Raw genomic sequence first — 13,612 nt, forward strand, 5'->3', positions numbered from 1 at the left:
GTTTAATAGTTCTAAGGCTGCATGCAGAGCCATAGCAGGATCCCTCTCGCCCTCCCACAATGACTCTGGGGTGACAAACTATAAAGCAAATTTATTTTGCTATGAAGATTTGATGTTACTCGCACACAGAGCAGGCCACTTGAAAGTAAGGCTGCAATTCTTATGGGTGTTTTTCTCTTCCCCCTAGAACTCCACTGTAACACTAAAGTTTAGGCTCTCTCTTGTGCTGGACATATTTAAATGCAGTTTGTTTATCTATGTATTTTGATGCTGAACCATGCCACCCAACCTAAAGGTATGCTGAGCTGGTTTATGCAAGCAATTATATCAACATCTCCTGGTGACTAAATCAATCAGAAGTGATTTATTAATTTTAATTTAATTTAAAGTTAAAAATGTCAGATATGCAAAATGGAAAAAGACAGACTAAGTCCAGAAATGTCTCTAGTGCTCTGTAATTAATTACAAACCAAGCAGACTAATCATCCAGTTACTGATAAGAAATATCATGAGTGAAAAGGTTTCCCCCATGATATTTATATAACTTTATTTGGAAAAGACCCATGGAGTCAATCACATATTAAGTTCACTGGCAAGTAAACAATACCATGGCAGTGACTTCTGATCCACAAGGACCATAGGCTTTTCTTATGGCTAAGGTATTTGCTTAAGTGTTCCTCTAAACATACTTTTTTGCATTTGTACTGCAGAGTATTTTGGATCCTTAAGCAAATCAAAATTCCTATTTTATTCAGTCCATTTAAAATGCAATAATGCTTTTTCAATTCAAATAAAACTTCAGCTCTTTTTTTAAACAGCACAATAAGAGGAAGTACCCATGGACTGAACTTATTTTGGAGCATGCTGTCTCTCTCCCCCTGGAGAGCTGTATTTGAGATATGTCAGTGTCCAAGTGACATGTGGCTTAGAGCTGCATACAATTAAACAAACATTTGGAAACAATAAATCAGAGACCTGATTCTCAGGGGCTCTGGTAGCAGCTCAGCACCTTGGAAAATCTGGCCATAAAAAGTTTCTACATTTACCTCTAGCTATTATTGCTGCTGTGGAAAGCATCACTAAAACCTATGGCAATTTTTTTTGATTCTCAGTAAACAGACAAATGGCTTGAGCAAAGTACAAAGCACTTCAAACACTGGTTTAAAAAAAATAAAAAACGCAAATTTAATTTCTTAACAAATCCCTGAACCTTTGGGTCCTCAAAGCTTCCTTCCAGGGAGATGCCACAGGCCATTAGCAGGGTCTTGTAGTGTTGGATGAGGTCGTACATAACCAGACAGTGCTTTCCCTCAGGCTCTTTCTGCAAGCAGGACTGGAGATGACACAGTCTCTCAGTGACAGATAGGTTCTGATCCAAAGCCGGGGGTGCCAAACTGGCACTGACTTCTAAGGGGCACAAAAAACATCATCTCTTTACTCAGGATACCACAGAAATAGATGAGGTAGCGTGGGTTTTCTAAAGCCAGCAGTCTTAAGCAGAAATATAACAGTAATAAATGCAAAGTGATTTTATATATAAGGGATTTAGGAAGCAGTGTGAGTGCTTGTTTATTTATAAATAACAGCATGGATGGGCTGTCCAAAGAAATGAGGAGAATTAGCATCTTGCTCAGTCACATTCACCAGCAGTTAAGCCTGAAACACAACACTCTGTAGCCAGGAAATTCATTAGAAACAGAGGAAACACTGGAAAGCATGTTGCCATTGCCCTTGGCAAAAACTAACATGGCTGCTTTCTTCTGTCAGATAAAAAGACTGTTAGGGACACTCACAGCTTCCAAAAATACATCCATTAAGTCCCAAACTAGGTGACAACTTTCACAGGGTTGTCCACTCTCTGAAAGGCCTAGCTTCCTGCAATCTGGTCCATCTGCCAGAGCTCTTACCAGCCTGATTGTCTGCCTTTTGCTGCAGTGAGACATAGTAGGCATCCTTTCCACCCCAGCACACTGCCAATCCAACTATCAAGGTATCTTCGCAGCCTTTGATCAGGAATCCATCATCTTTAACCTGGATCTGCCGGGGAGATCTTACTATGGAAATATTTTTTAAAGTTAAAATTATACATATAACATTTTAATCAATTAACATTCCAATAATGAAACAACCTAGAATGCCTTCATTCTCACCTATCCACCAGCCTCTTGTTTTCTACATTCTTTTTTTCAACACATCTTTATAACAGCAAGGTAGGCTGGGCATTGTAACAGAGAAAACCACTGCTTAGGAGATCTTAAAATGATCTGGCCTTCTGTAGTATTGCCATACTTACAGGAGCATATGTAGGCTTGAAAAGGGGAGTGCAATGGAAATCTAATGGGGGGATGGGGGTGCAACCAGCAGTGGAAACTAAAGCTCTTGGTAAAGATTGCTCACTGTGTGTGCACTACATGATTTAAAAAAGTGGGAGGGAGGGAAGAGGCTGACCATGTCCTCACCTCACTGGATCCACCCCTGCATTCCTAAGATTTAAGGTATAACTGTGCTCCCTCCTCTTGTATGGTGACACAGTTGTCATTTCTCTATCACAATTACATTCCCATTCCTGAAACAGTTTTGTCAATGCTGCTCCCATGGTCAGGCAAATATCTTAATACTTCCCCATGGTAGCAGTGATGGTCATGTGGAGAATCTGTTTATAAGATATGATTAGGGAGCAAAATTTAAAAAAAAAAATCAATTTCACATACTATCTGGTAGAGATCTTCAAAGACCAGAGGCTGGTTTATCCATATCCCCGTCAGAGATATATGAAGGGAAACTACTCATTACTTTCATACCCCTTTCCATCACAATTGCTCTCCTTCCTCTATAGAAACTCCCTAAAACAGTGCATCAGCCCCCTTGGAGAGTTGCATTATATGAATACTAGTGATGAAAATGTGCAGGACCACAGCAACAGCCTGGGATGGGCTGCCATTAAACAATGAAATAAATGGAGCCAATGAATGGAGAAGATTACAATAAGGTAACCTGCAAAATATTTAACCAGGATTGTTACTTTCTAGTTAGTGGAGACTGAACAAATTGCTTTTGTTTCCGACTTCAAAGTTATTACTTATTTAGTGCCAAGCTGAAAGCTATTTGTGTATGTCCTACTGCATTGGCAGTAAACCACAACGGGACTCCACTTTAAAATAAGGGAAGTGATGAATCTTTGGCTCATATTTGCTCCGTGCACTAATTTGGAACTGTGTTCATCTGAATGAGTCAGACAGAAATGTCCCCATCTTTTAAATGCCAGTTATATTGGCCATTTAAGTGCTCGTCATTTGCCACACTTACAGATTTCAATGAGAAAAGCATCATTTATACTGTGATAAGCTTGCTGCTCTGATTCCAGATTAGCTCAACTCTCCAGGCCTCATAACAGAGCAACAGTACAGGTTCTTCTGTTTGCTTTAGCAATAATGCTCCTTATGAAGATGCAAGCTGCCATTATAGCAAATACTCTGCTTACTTTATTATGCTGGCTGACTGTTTCATGATGATGTTTTACTACACACTTCACACAGCAGGCACGTAGCCATTCACCAACATGTCTGCAATAAACCACAGGGATTGTACAAGCAAGAAATACTTAATGGCCATTGTTACGGGCTGATGATGGTAACAATCCTTTAAGTATTTATGGCTCACACTCACTCTAACCACCTTCCTCTTTCCAGTTCCACCCTTCAGTGCAATGCCTAGGTCCAACACATGCCTTCTTCCAAATGAACGGGAAATTCACTGCACTTTCAGCAGCTGCCAACATACAATACATGTAGGATTTGTTCTTTATTTTCACAAATTTAAAACAAAAACATGCATATTTGTTCCTAACCTACTTTCATTGAATTTTGATTACTCTCAGCAAGCTTAACTGAACTTCTCTTCAAAGTAATGCACTGGAACATGAAATACAGGAAGGCCAAACTGACCTTGTTTGAATCTGCCGCCTATAGTTGATCTGGGGGACAAGAGACGTTTTGTTCTTTCGCAAGCCACCGAGATGGCAAATCTATTTTTGCTCCTCCATTCTTGGATGAAGGTCTGGAAGAGAGCCATGTCACTTGCCACATCAATAATAGTGAAACTTTCAGCACTGGATGAAGTAAGTGGCAAAACATCTTGAGATAATTGCAGTGAAAAGCCCTGGTCTAGAACAGAATTGTCTTTTACAGGGTCAGTCTCAAGTGGGCCTCCATTTTCTGGATTAAACTGCAGTGTTTCTATTTGCTGGTCTGAAGCAGGTATGCCATTCTGCAGCACCTGACAGAGCGGGCCTTCATTCACGAGGATGACATCTTTCTTTTTCCCAGACTTCAGAGAGGACATGCCAAAACTCTTTTGTGCAGGGTCTACAGGGGGCGTTGGAGGAATAAGCCCATTGCTAATATCTGGCTGAGGATCACACTTCCTGCTGCTTCCCTTGAGAAACTGAGGGGAACAATTTGGTTTTTGTTCCAAGGCTCCCCTATTGCTCTCTCTACCTGTCAAATAGTTTTCTAAACCCTGGCAAAGGGGTAATGGCTTTTTCTGACCACAGCCAAATTCAAACACTGCACCTTGCTCTTGGTTGCAGTTTGAAATAACTAATTTTTCCTTTGATCCAAGGATGCTTGGACTCGATGAATTAGGTTTATTGCCTGAAGGGCTAGGCCACTTGTCTAGAATTTCTTGCAACCCTGGGCTTAACTCAAATGAATGTTCGTTCCATACTATTGGATTGGTATTTTTTTTTACAGTTTGTCGGGCTTTCTGCAGTCTTACACTTTTATCTCCTCCTATATCCATTGGTCCGGAGCCCTCCTGTGCAACAGATTTTCTTAGTTCTGGCTCAACAAGAGCTGCAGATGGCAAGTCTCCTTGAAAAGGAGGTGAGCTCACATTGTCAAAAGCTTCAGCCAACTGGAAAGAATCAATTTCAGAGAACGTAAGAGACGCATCATTACATTGTGGTGGCTGCTGCTGCTGAGCCTGATTTATACTCAATACATCCTGAATAGGCCCCCAGCTCTGCTGATGCAGACAGCCAACAAGAGAGCTAGAAATGGCATTAGGAGGAAGAGGTAGAATCTCCTGTTCCCTGGTTTCCATCCCTTCAGCTTCACCTCCACGAATACCAGAAGAGTCATTGACATCACTGAAACTATCTTCAAACAGCAAACTATTGCTTGTATTGAGACTAGTTTCAGGAACATGATGATATTCTACTTGTACATGTATGATGTGTGGATGCTGGCCATTGGAGGTGGGGGCTCTGTTCTGAAGACCCAGACAGACACTCTCCTTCACTGAAGGTTGGGTTAGATAACCTTGTAAAAAGCCGTGTAGCTGGGAGTCAGTGACAGAAAAATCATTTCCTCTGAGACAAAGTGCAGCATCTGGGAATTTTACTGCAGACTGTAAACAAGAGCTCACAGAGCCCAAAGTTTTATCACTGCAACATAGATCAGCAGGTTGTTTCATACCAAGTGTTGTCACAAGACCTGAAGAGTCCATCTCTCTAAAGGCCGCAACTAAGCTTTGATCAGCGACACTCTCAGTTTGAAAAGCGTTATTGCAGGGGAGTTTTGTGAAGGCTTTCTGCACAGCAATGGCTGCCAGCTCTGTGCCTTTTGCTCCCTGATGTCCTGCAATTTCAGATGCCACCTGCTGCTGTATTATCCTATCCGTCTGAGTATCCAACTGGAAGCTGTCCTCAAAGTTTCTGTAGTCCAAGGACAGATCATGGGCATAACCATTTTTGCTACTTTTTGCAATACAAACAGCTCTGGATTTTATTGTGGAGTCTCTCAAAAAATCCTCAGGCTGATTATCAGCAGCTTTACCCACACCTCCACTCTGGAACAATATGCCATTGGGCCTTTCGCTGCTATGCTTGCCTTTGCTTTGAATTGGGAAAAGGCAGGATTTAGGTTCATAACAAACAGTTTTCTGCTCGTGTGTACCATCACTCACATGTGTTTTTGCAGAACTGCCGACTATTTCATTACAGAGGTCTGTATCTAGAATCATTTGCTGTTTTCCAGATATCCGTTCAGCATATTTTTTTCCAGCATGAACTTTACCGTCTTCGGCACCAATATTCTCATTTTTCAATTCCCTACTAGGTATCATCAGGCCTCCCACAGTGTTACTTGTCTCCATTCTCACAGTTGTAGCATCCCTCATTATAACATCCCTAGATGCCTGACAAATTGTTTTTTCTTTAGGCTTGCATTCGTTAGTAACAGAAGGCTCCATAAGCAGTCCTTCCATTTTCTCTTTGCTTCCTATAAGCAGATAATGTTCATGAAAAGATCCTGAGATTTTGTCCCTGTGAACCAATGATCCTTTTTCTGTCAGTTCCTTATTACTTCCATCTGGAAAGGGTTTACCTTCACAATTGCCATGTCTAGAAAGAGGGGGCCCTTTTACACCTGTTATTTGCCTCCTTGATTCTTCAAGCAGTGACCTATGTTGTTTCAAAGCCCTGTTGCAGTTTCTACTTTGATTTAAGCATCCACCCATTGTTATCCTTGGCCTACATACAGCAGAATTTTTTGTTGGTACAAAGCTCAAGGTTGATCTTTTGCCTTCTTCGGTAGGGGATTCTTGACTTGATTCCCTGGAGCCTGCCTTGCTTTTTCTCTTGGAAGTAAATTCCATGTTTTCTTTATCTTTGCTCAGATGTGGTCGTTTTCTAGCACTCTGTACAATGACATCATTGTTTCCTTCCTCTGTTTGAATCTGATCTACCTGGGCCTCGCTCTGCAGCCTGCACTTTGGGGTACTGGCACCTAGCAATCTTTTATTTGCCTTTTCAACCTTTGCTGAAGTTCCAGACTGAGAGTTGGGGTGAAGTCCATATCTTTCCTTGTTAAATGCTTTTAGGGTCTCAAATGACCCCTCCCTGCTCAGTCTGTATTTTCTGTTCTCCAGCTCTGACTCGCTGCTCATCATGGAAGAGGATGACTCAGAGTCCAGGTAAGAATCTGGGTTCCACTCTACTCCCATCATAGCCAAGTCCTGCTGCAGGAGTGTTCTAGCCTCCTCCACAATAAGGGAGGCAGCTTCTTTTTCAGTGACATGCTTCATTCCAGCCATCCAGATGCAGCGAGTGTTCCTGCGCTCCTCAGCTGCCTCTTCATCTTCATCCACCGCCCTACGAAGACTAATGGAAAAGAAACAAAACAGAAGTCAACTAGGAAGTTCTGTAGAAACACTCACACTGGCATTTATAAATGGCACCATGCTGCTCTTCACTTATCTTTAATTAGCACAACAGTTTCAGTGAAGCTTTAAGTTCAATATATTTGAGGACCATGTAGTCTGGGCTAGGAAATAAACATTTCTTTTTCTTTTTTTTCTTTTTTTTTAAAGAAATAGTAATAGCAAAAGGGTAACTATGCTTAGTCATGCTGGCTTCCCCACCCTCCTCCCACCACTGTGACTTGCACCTGGAATAACCTATGTAAGAGTCAAAAGGCAGTTCTGTATTTAACCCAAACTCATTTGTTAGCTGTTTTGCCATACTGACTCACATTCTTGAGAACCTACTTGTGCAGGGTACATCCACTAATTTCAAAGAGTTCTGAGAAGCAGACTAAAGCCACCAAGAAGAAACTCCAGTACCATTCACATTTCAAAATGGTTTAGAGAAACAGAGGTCAAACCATGTAAGTGTTGCAGATAGTGCTGTCTTCTACCTACATCAGCTCCAAGTGTGGGACAGAATTAGACTTTATTCCCCTCCTACATAAACTGTAAGGGTTGTTTTCCAAGTAGATGTCAACATAAGCTGAATTACAGCTTTTGTTGGGTTAATGGTTTAGCCCAGAGCTGTCCAAATTCATGGCCCATGGATAGCATGCAGCCTGTAAGGAGTTAATTTGTAGCCCATGCACTTCCAACCAAGTACCACTGCCCTCACTACTACTGCCACTGAGCTCCACTTCCCTCCTCCACCTTTCCCTTTTTGTTCTGTTCGTGGGGTAGGGAGAAGCAGCTTGAGGGTGGGGGTGTTGATAATAGAGCCTTGGGCCCATGCTGTATGTGGTCCCTGACTTCTCTGAAGTTGGACAGACCTGGTTAAGCCTAAAAGGCATCTCAAACACAAACAACAATAAAACTCAAAATGAGCGTGAATATACGTCACTGAAATAATTAAGAATCTATTACAACAAAGTAAGAACATGAAGTAAATACCACCAGAATTATTAAGGCTTTGACTGGACCTGCAAAACTGAAATTCAAGCATTTCTAATTGGAGGTACTTCTACTAACAGACCAGCTTAGACTGGGAGGGGGCTATATCAATCCCAGCAACATTGCCATGTCTTGATACTCTGCACTAATGTAACACCATTAGAGGTTATGACATAAGGGTGCTGTTACAGGTTATCTTTAAGCTATTCTAAATCTGTTGAATGTTAGGTAGTATTAAAGTTGGAACAATTTCAGGACAGTCACAAGTTGAGATTGAATTCTGACTCTGACCTGCACAACTGTGACTTGCCACTAGAGGGCCTGGTGAGCAGCCACACAGCCAGGATCCAGGACTATATCTCTCTGGGAGTGGAGCCCCAGGAGTTAAACATGGTCAGAATATGCAGCCTAAGGAAGCATGCCTCTCTGGGCTCCATATTCTCACTGCTTGGTGGCTCTGCTCCTAAAGGGCTTAACCCTCTGAGGGGAGGCCTGTGCACCTGGTCCCCAGCCCAGGGGCTTGGATCAGGTCTCCTGGGGTTCTTGGAACCAGTGGCATGGTGCTATGTGGGCCAGGATCATACCCACTGGGGGCAGGTGGGGTTGCAACTTGGGACCAAGTACCAGCCTGTGAGCAATAAAACTTGGGAGGGTGAAAAATCTGTCAGGGCAGAAGGGCTGGAAGCCATGCATCCTGGGATGCTGGATGATTGCTAATTGGTAGCTTCATCTCCTTGGAGCAGACGAACAAAACCCTAGCTCAAGCTAGGTAGGGTAGGTCAAAGATAACCCTAGTTTCATATGGCTTAAATTAAAGACACTTAGAGGGTATTTACCAAAGTTTAAGATCCTTTAAGTTGAATGCATGGATGCTCCTGTTTTAAGTGTCTTTAGAATGGTTTACAGGTAACCTGTAACGCCACCCTAAGATTATTCAATTATCACATCTTCTATGGAGTAGGAAAGCATCATTCTCATTTTACACATAGCAAAATCAAGGTCAATGACTTCCTCTCAACTACACGATGCATCAATGGAAGAAAAAGGAAGAGAACCCAGGCCGCCAAAATTTACACTATAAATCACAGAATGACAACTCACTTAGAAATACTCTTGGAATTACACACAAAAAACTGACCCTGCTCAGTCCACTTCCTCTGTTGATGGTAAAAAGGAACAAAACCAACTTGCCTTCATTCCAGTTCCCAACTCGCTGATTTCTCACCTTTTGAATGGCACTGTATTCTTCAGGGCAGTTTCCACATCAGCAGGATTTGCTTTCGCCAGGTCAGCCACAGTAATGAAGCCAGTGTTATAAAGAGCTCTGGCACGCTGCGCGTTCAGCAGAGACACTCGAACCAGGTCACATAGCTCCCTATGGACACCAAAGGTGAGGCGACTCTGAAACTGGGAGAGCAACTGTTCCATGTTGTGCCAGCCCAGCCGATTAGAGAAAACTGTTACCATTCCTGGAACAAACAAATTACATTGTTTTGACCTTAACACAGTTCTAAAAACGCTTGGATATTTTTTTTCTCCCCGATACAAATTTTCATGTGCAAAAAAATGCAATTTAAACTAGAAAATATCTATTTATAAGCCAGGAAGCATTCTCAATTCCCCAATGCAATGAAAGCCTTATGTTACTAAATGTCTTCAGCTGCAGTAAGAAAAACAGAGCAGAACCAGGAACTAAGCTGTTGCCGCTATACAGGATAGTTCACTAGGAAATCTCCAATACCAAAGATAGAAGTTCTATTTTTAATCAAATAAGATGGTACTGTAAGTCAGCAGAGGGACCACTTGGTTCAAAAAGGGGTCCTGGGAAGGTCAACCCAGTCAATGGTGACTGCCAGATCAGCTGAGGACCTAATCCAGCTAAAGCCAAACTGCCTGCCTCACCCCTTAAGCCAGGAGGGCCCTCAGGCACAACTGGCCACCCACCCAACTCAAGGAGGGCTGGGCAGCTCAACTTAAGCAGGATTAGGCCCTTAACTGATCTAGCAGGTGGTTCTGGCTGCACATGCAGCTCAAAAAATGGCTTGGAAGTTTGGCTCAGCCAACAGCTCTTGCCAGCTAAACTGAGGGCCTAGTCTTGATGAAGTTGAATGGCCTCACCCCTCAACCTGGGCCAAGTGGGCAGCCAGAAGCACTGACCACATCCTGCAACTAAAAGATTAGCCATGTCGTACCGCCCCCAGGTAACTAAGTCAAAGGCACAGCACTTAATAAAAGCTGTTAGAATACTCCATGCAGCTGCCTTACAGATTTCTGATACAGAAATATTCCTGGAAGTGGCAGATGTAGTACGCTTTAGCTGACTAAGTTTTCACATTCAGGAGAAATAGTGCAACTGCCATCTGGTAGCAGATTGAAATGTACAGCATGATTCATTTAAGTGTCTTCTAGGAGGAAATGGCTGGATTATTTGCAGATTCAGGAACACAGGAGCAGAGGACTGAAGGGACCTCTCAAGCTACTAACTCCTGGTTCTCTGCATCCACAGGCAACCATTTAACCAAAGAATCCATAAAATCACCACCCCACCCCCTCAAAAACATCTACAAAGGCACAAAGCCAGAGACACCAAGAAAGCCCTAGAACAGGGGTGGGCAAAATACGCAAGCCAGATCCAGCCTGCGAGGCCATTCTATTTGGCCCACAGGGCCCCTAAAAACTTTAGCAAATTAATATTGATCTGTCCTTGGTTCTGGTCAAAAATGGAGGGGGAGGAGGAAGACCCCAGGCAGGGAAGGAGCCCAGAGAAAAGCAGTCCCTCGCCCGCCCCATGGCCTTTGCTCCCTGCTGCAGCTGTTTCCAGCCCAGCAGGGCTATCCTGACCAGCCACAGGCAGCCCCACACAGGCTGCCAGCAGCAGCAGTGCTGGCCATGGGGCAGGCGAGGGCCTGCTTTTTCCCTGCACTCAGCACCAGCTCATCACCTGCCCCCACTGCCAGCCTGGGCCCTGCACCAGCTCCAGGCTCGCCCATTAGGGCTGCATACAGCAGCAGCAGCTGCGACCCCCCTGCTTGCCACACCGAGCAGTATTTGCTGCTGCCCACCTGGAGCTCGCACGCTAGGCAGATACGGCGGGGTCCAGGTTGGCAGCGGGGGTGGATTACAAGCTGGTGCTGAGCACGGGAAAAGCGGCACCCCACAGTGCAGCTGCTCGCAGGGCTGCCTGTGCCTGTGCCCTGCGTGGACTGCAAGCAGCTGCAGCAGGGAGTCCCAGCCAAGGGGCGGGGGGGGGGGGGGGGGGGGGGGGGAACGACGCTTTTCCCCCACACTCAGCACCAGCTCATCTCCTGCCAAGGAGCAGGGGGTCGGGGCTGCACACTGCCCCCCACCTGTACAGTGGGGCTGGAGGGCACAGAGTGAGCAGGTGCACAGGGCCCACACCAGTGTCCCAAGCCCAGCACCGGCAAGGCCCAGAGCAGGGCGGCAGGAGCTCTATGCAGCTAGGCCAGCTCCCTCCTCTCCCTGCTGGTGCAGCCCAGCCTGGCTCCACAGACCCCTGCCAGCCTGCGCCCTGCTCTGGGCCCCACTGGTGCTGGCCCTGACACACTGGTCCCAAGACATTGGGACATTGGTCCCAAGATGGTGACCAGGGGGCGGGGCATCTATCAAGGGGAAGGGCTACCCATGAGGCCCTCAACAGCTTGCCAAAACTGGGTAATTGGCCCACCGCCCGGAATAATTGCCCACCCCGATCTAGATTAAGTACCTGACACTGATTCTGCAATATTACAGCCAGACCATCTTGGAGCGGAACAGATGAGCCCATGCAGTCCAGATCTGGCCCAGGGCTCTGAGTGAAGTTTGACACCCCTGCCCTACATGGCAGGGCAGATGAACCCCTAATGCCCTACATGGCAGGGGTCACCTGCACTACATGTACTTCTCTAGAAATACCCCAACCCTGCAGCCATAAAGCCAGCCAGACATAACCATGGATCAGTCAGCAGTATAAGATGCATCTCTGGCTACCTGCAGGTTAAGACTTCCTGAATAAACTGCGTGGGCGCTTCCTTGACATCCTGTGGCATTCAGGAAAGGTGATAAAACTTATTGAAGCAAATTACACTACCCTTTTTACAAAGTATATCACACAAACTAGGGATGCAAATATAGTTTAAAAAAATTATCCGTTTAACCTCCTCTAATTATACTGATTAAATGGTTAATTGATAACAGCAGTTGCTTGGAGCAGCTCCCTAGGATCTTTGAAGGGGGTGGGAGAAGAAGCAGTGGTGGCAGCAGCAGTCAAGGGGCTTTCTCAGCCCACTGGGGAAGAGGGAGCACCTGTGAAGGAGCAGCTAATTGCTTAATTCATGATAGGCCATCTGCTGTTTCATCTATATTCTCATAGGCTATGGATACTAGTCCCCACCCCTCGCTCCTCCCCTCCCCTCTCCCCCCTCCCCCCCCCAGCTCTCTTCCCACCCTCCTGCCTGCCCTGCCACCTTCCTGTTCTTGAGGCACCACCGTGCTGCTTCTCTTCCCCACTGGACTAAACATTAACTGCTAATGCATTACCAGTAAAAATATACTTATTGTTTAACCTTTCACATAGACAATGAAAACATACAAGGAAGCAGACGACTGTGCTTTTCTTCTGAGATTTCATTTGGGGCATTCTCTTTACCAATTTGGATTTTTCCTGCACCACTTATACAGCTGGTGATCCTGGACTGAGGCAAGCACAGAAGGGATTTGACAAATGATATGGAACCTGATATTTTTGGACAATACAAGGAATGGTAGCCAACATTTGTCGCAACACCTTTAAAGGGCTAAGCTTTCTTCCTCATTTAATGGGAGCACTACACCATGAGTGTGGCAGAGAAATTTGAATGATGGAAGTTTCAGTATCCAGGGTCCCTATGGCTCTGGTTACTAGCTTGCAGAATATCTTCACTCATTCAACACTGGTACCAGAGCAGAAGATATTTTCTGTAGACACGTAGGACAAAGCAGCAGTCATACCACTTAACACTACCTCATTTCAAGAGCTTCGTTTTAGCTATAATATTATGTTGTATACCAGGGCTGTCAAACTGGCAGCCTACAAGGAATTAACATAAGAACCCCTGGGCTCCCACCCAGCCATTAATGCCTCTATTGCTCCAGCTGCAGCAGCAATCAGGGCCTCAGGGCTCCCCCTCCCCCTCCCCCTTCCAGCTTTCACTGCCTGCCCCCTCCCCAGGGGTCAAGGCAGGGCAGCAAGGCACAGCCCACGGTGCCATGGAAGCCAACAGGCCAGAGTACCTGTGTGGCATAGTGCAACAGGAGAGGCATCCACCCACCCACACACAGTGCAGCAAGAGAGGGGGTCACCAGATCTGCACAAGGTATGTATCCTGTGGGCCTATGGGATTGGCCAATGGTGTGACCCCCACCTGTGCGGCCCATGGGA

The 13,612-nt window shown here is 45.0% G+C and overlaps 1 protein-coding gene across 6 annotated transcripts in view; it reads right to left on the minus strand.

Moving 5' to 3' along the window:
• The window catches only part of POLQ (DNA polymerase theta), a 97,239-nt gene that overhangs the window by 45,598 nt on the left and 38,029 nt on the right, over positions 1-13,612 (minus strand). For all 6 annotated transcript variants that reach the window (XM_090057279.1, XM_090057270.1, XM_090057260.1 and 3 more), the window contains 4 exons: positions 9,422-9,665; positions 3,945-7,162; positions 1,908-2,054; positions 1,211-1,407 (listed from right to left, as the gene is read on the minus strand). In XM_090057279.1, the coding sequence (XP_089913405.1) occupies positions 1,211-1,407; positions 1,908-2,054; positions 3,945-7,162; positions 9,422-9,665 (3,806 nt within the window). The remainder of the gene's footprint in view (positions 1-1,210; positions 1,408-1,907; positions 2,055-3,944; positions 7,163-9,421; positions 9,666-13,612) is intronic.

This window comes from Crocodylus siamensis, chromosome 1 (assembly GCF_052110815.1).
Source record: "Crocodylus siamensis isolate JL-2025a chromosome 1, ASM5211081v1, whole genome shotgun sequence".
Classification (NCBI taxonomy): Eukaryota; Metazoa; Chordata; order Crocodylia; family Crocodylidae; genus Crocodylus; species Crocodylus siamensis.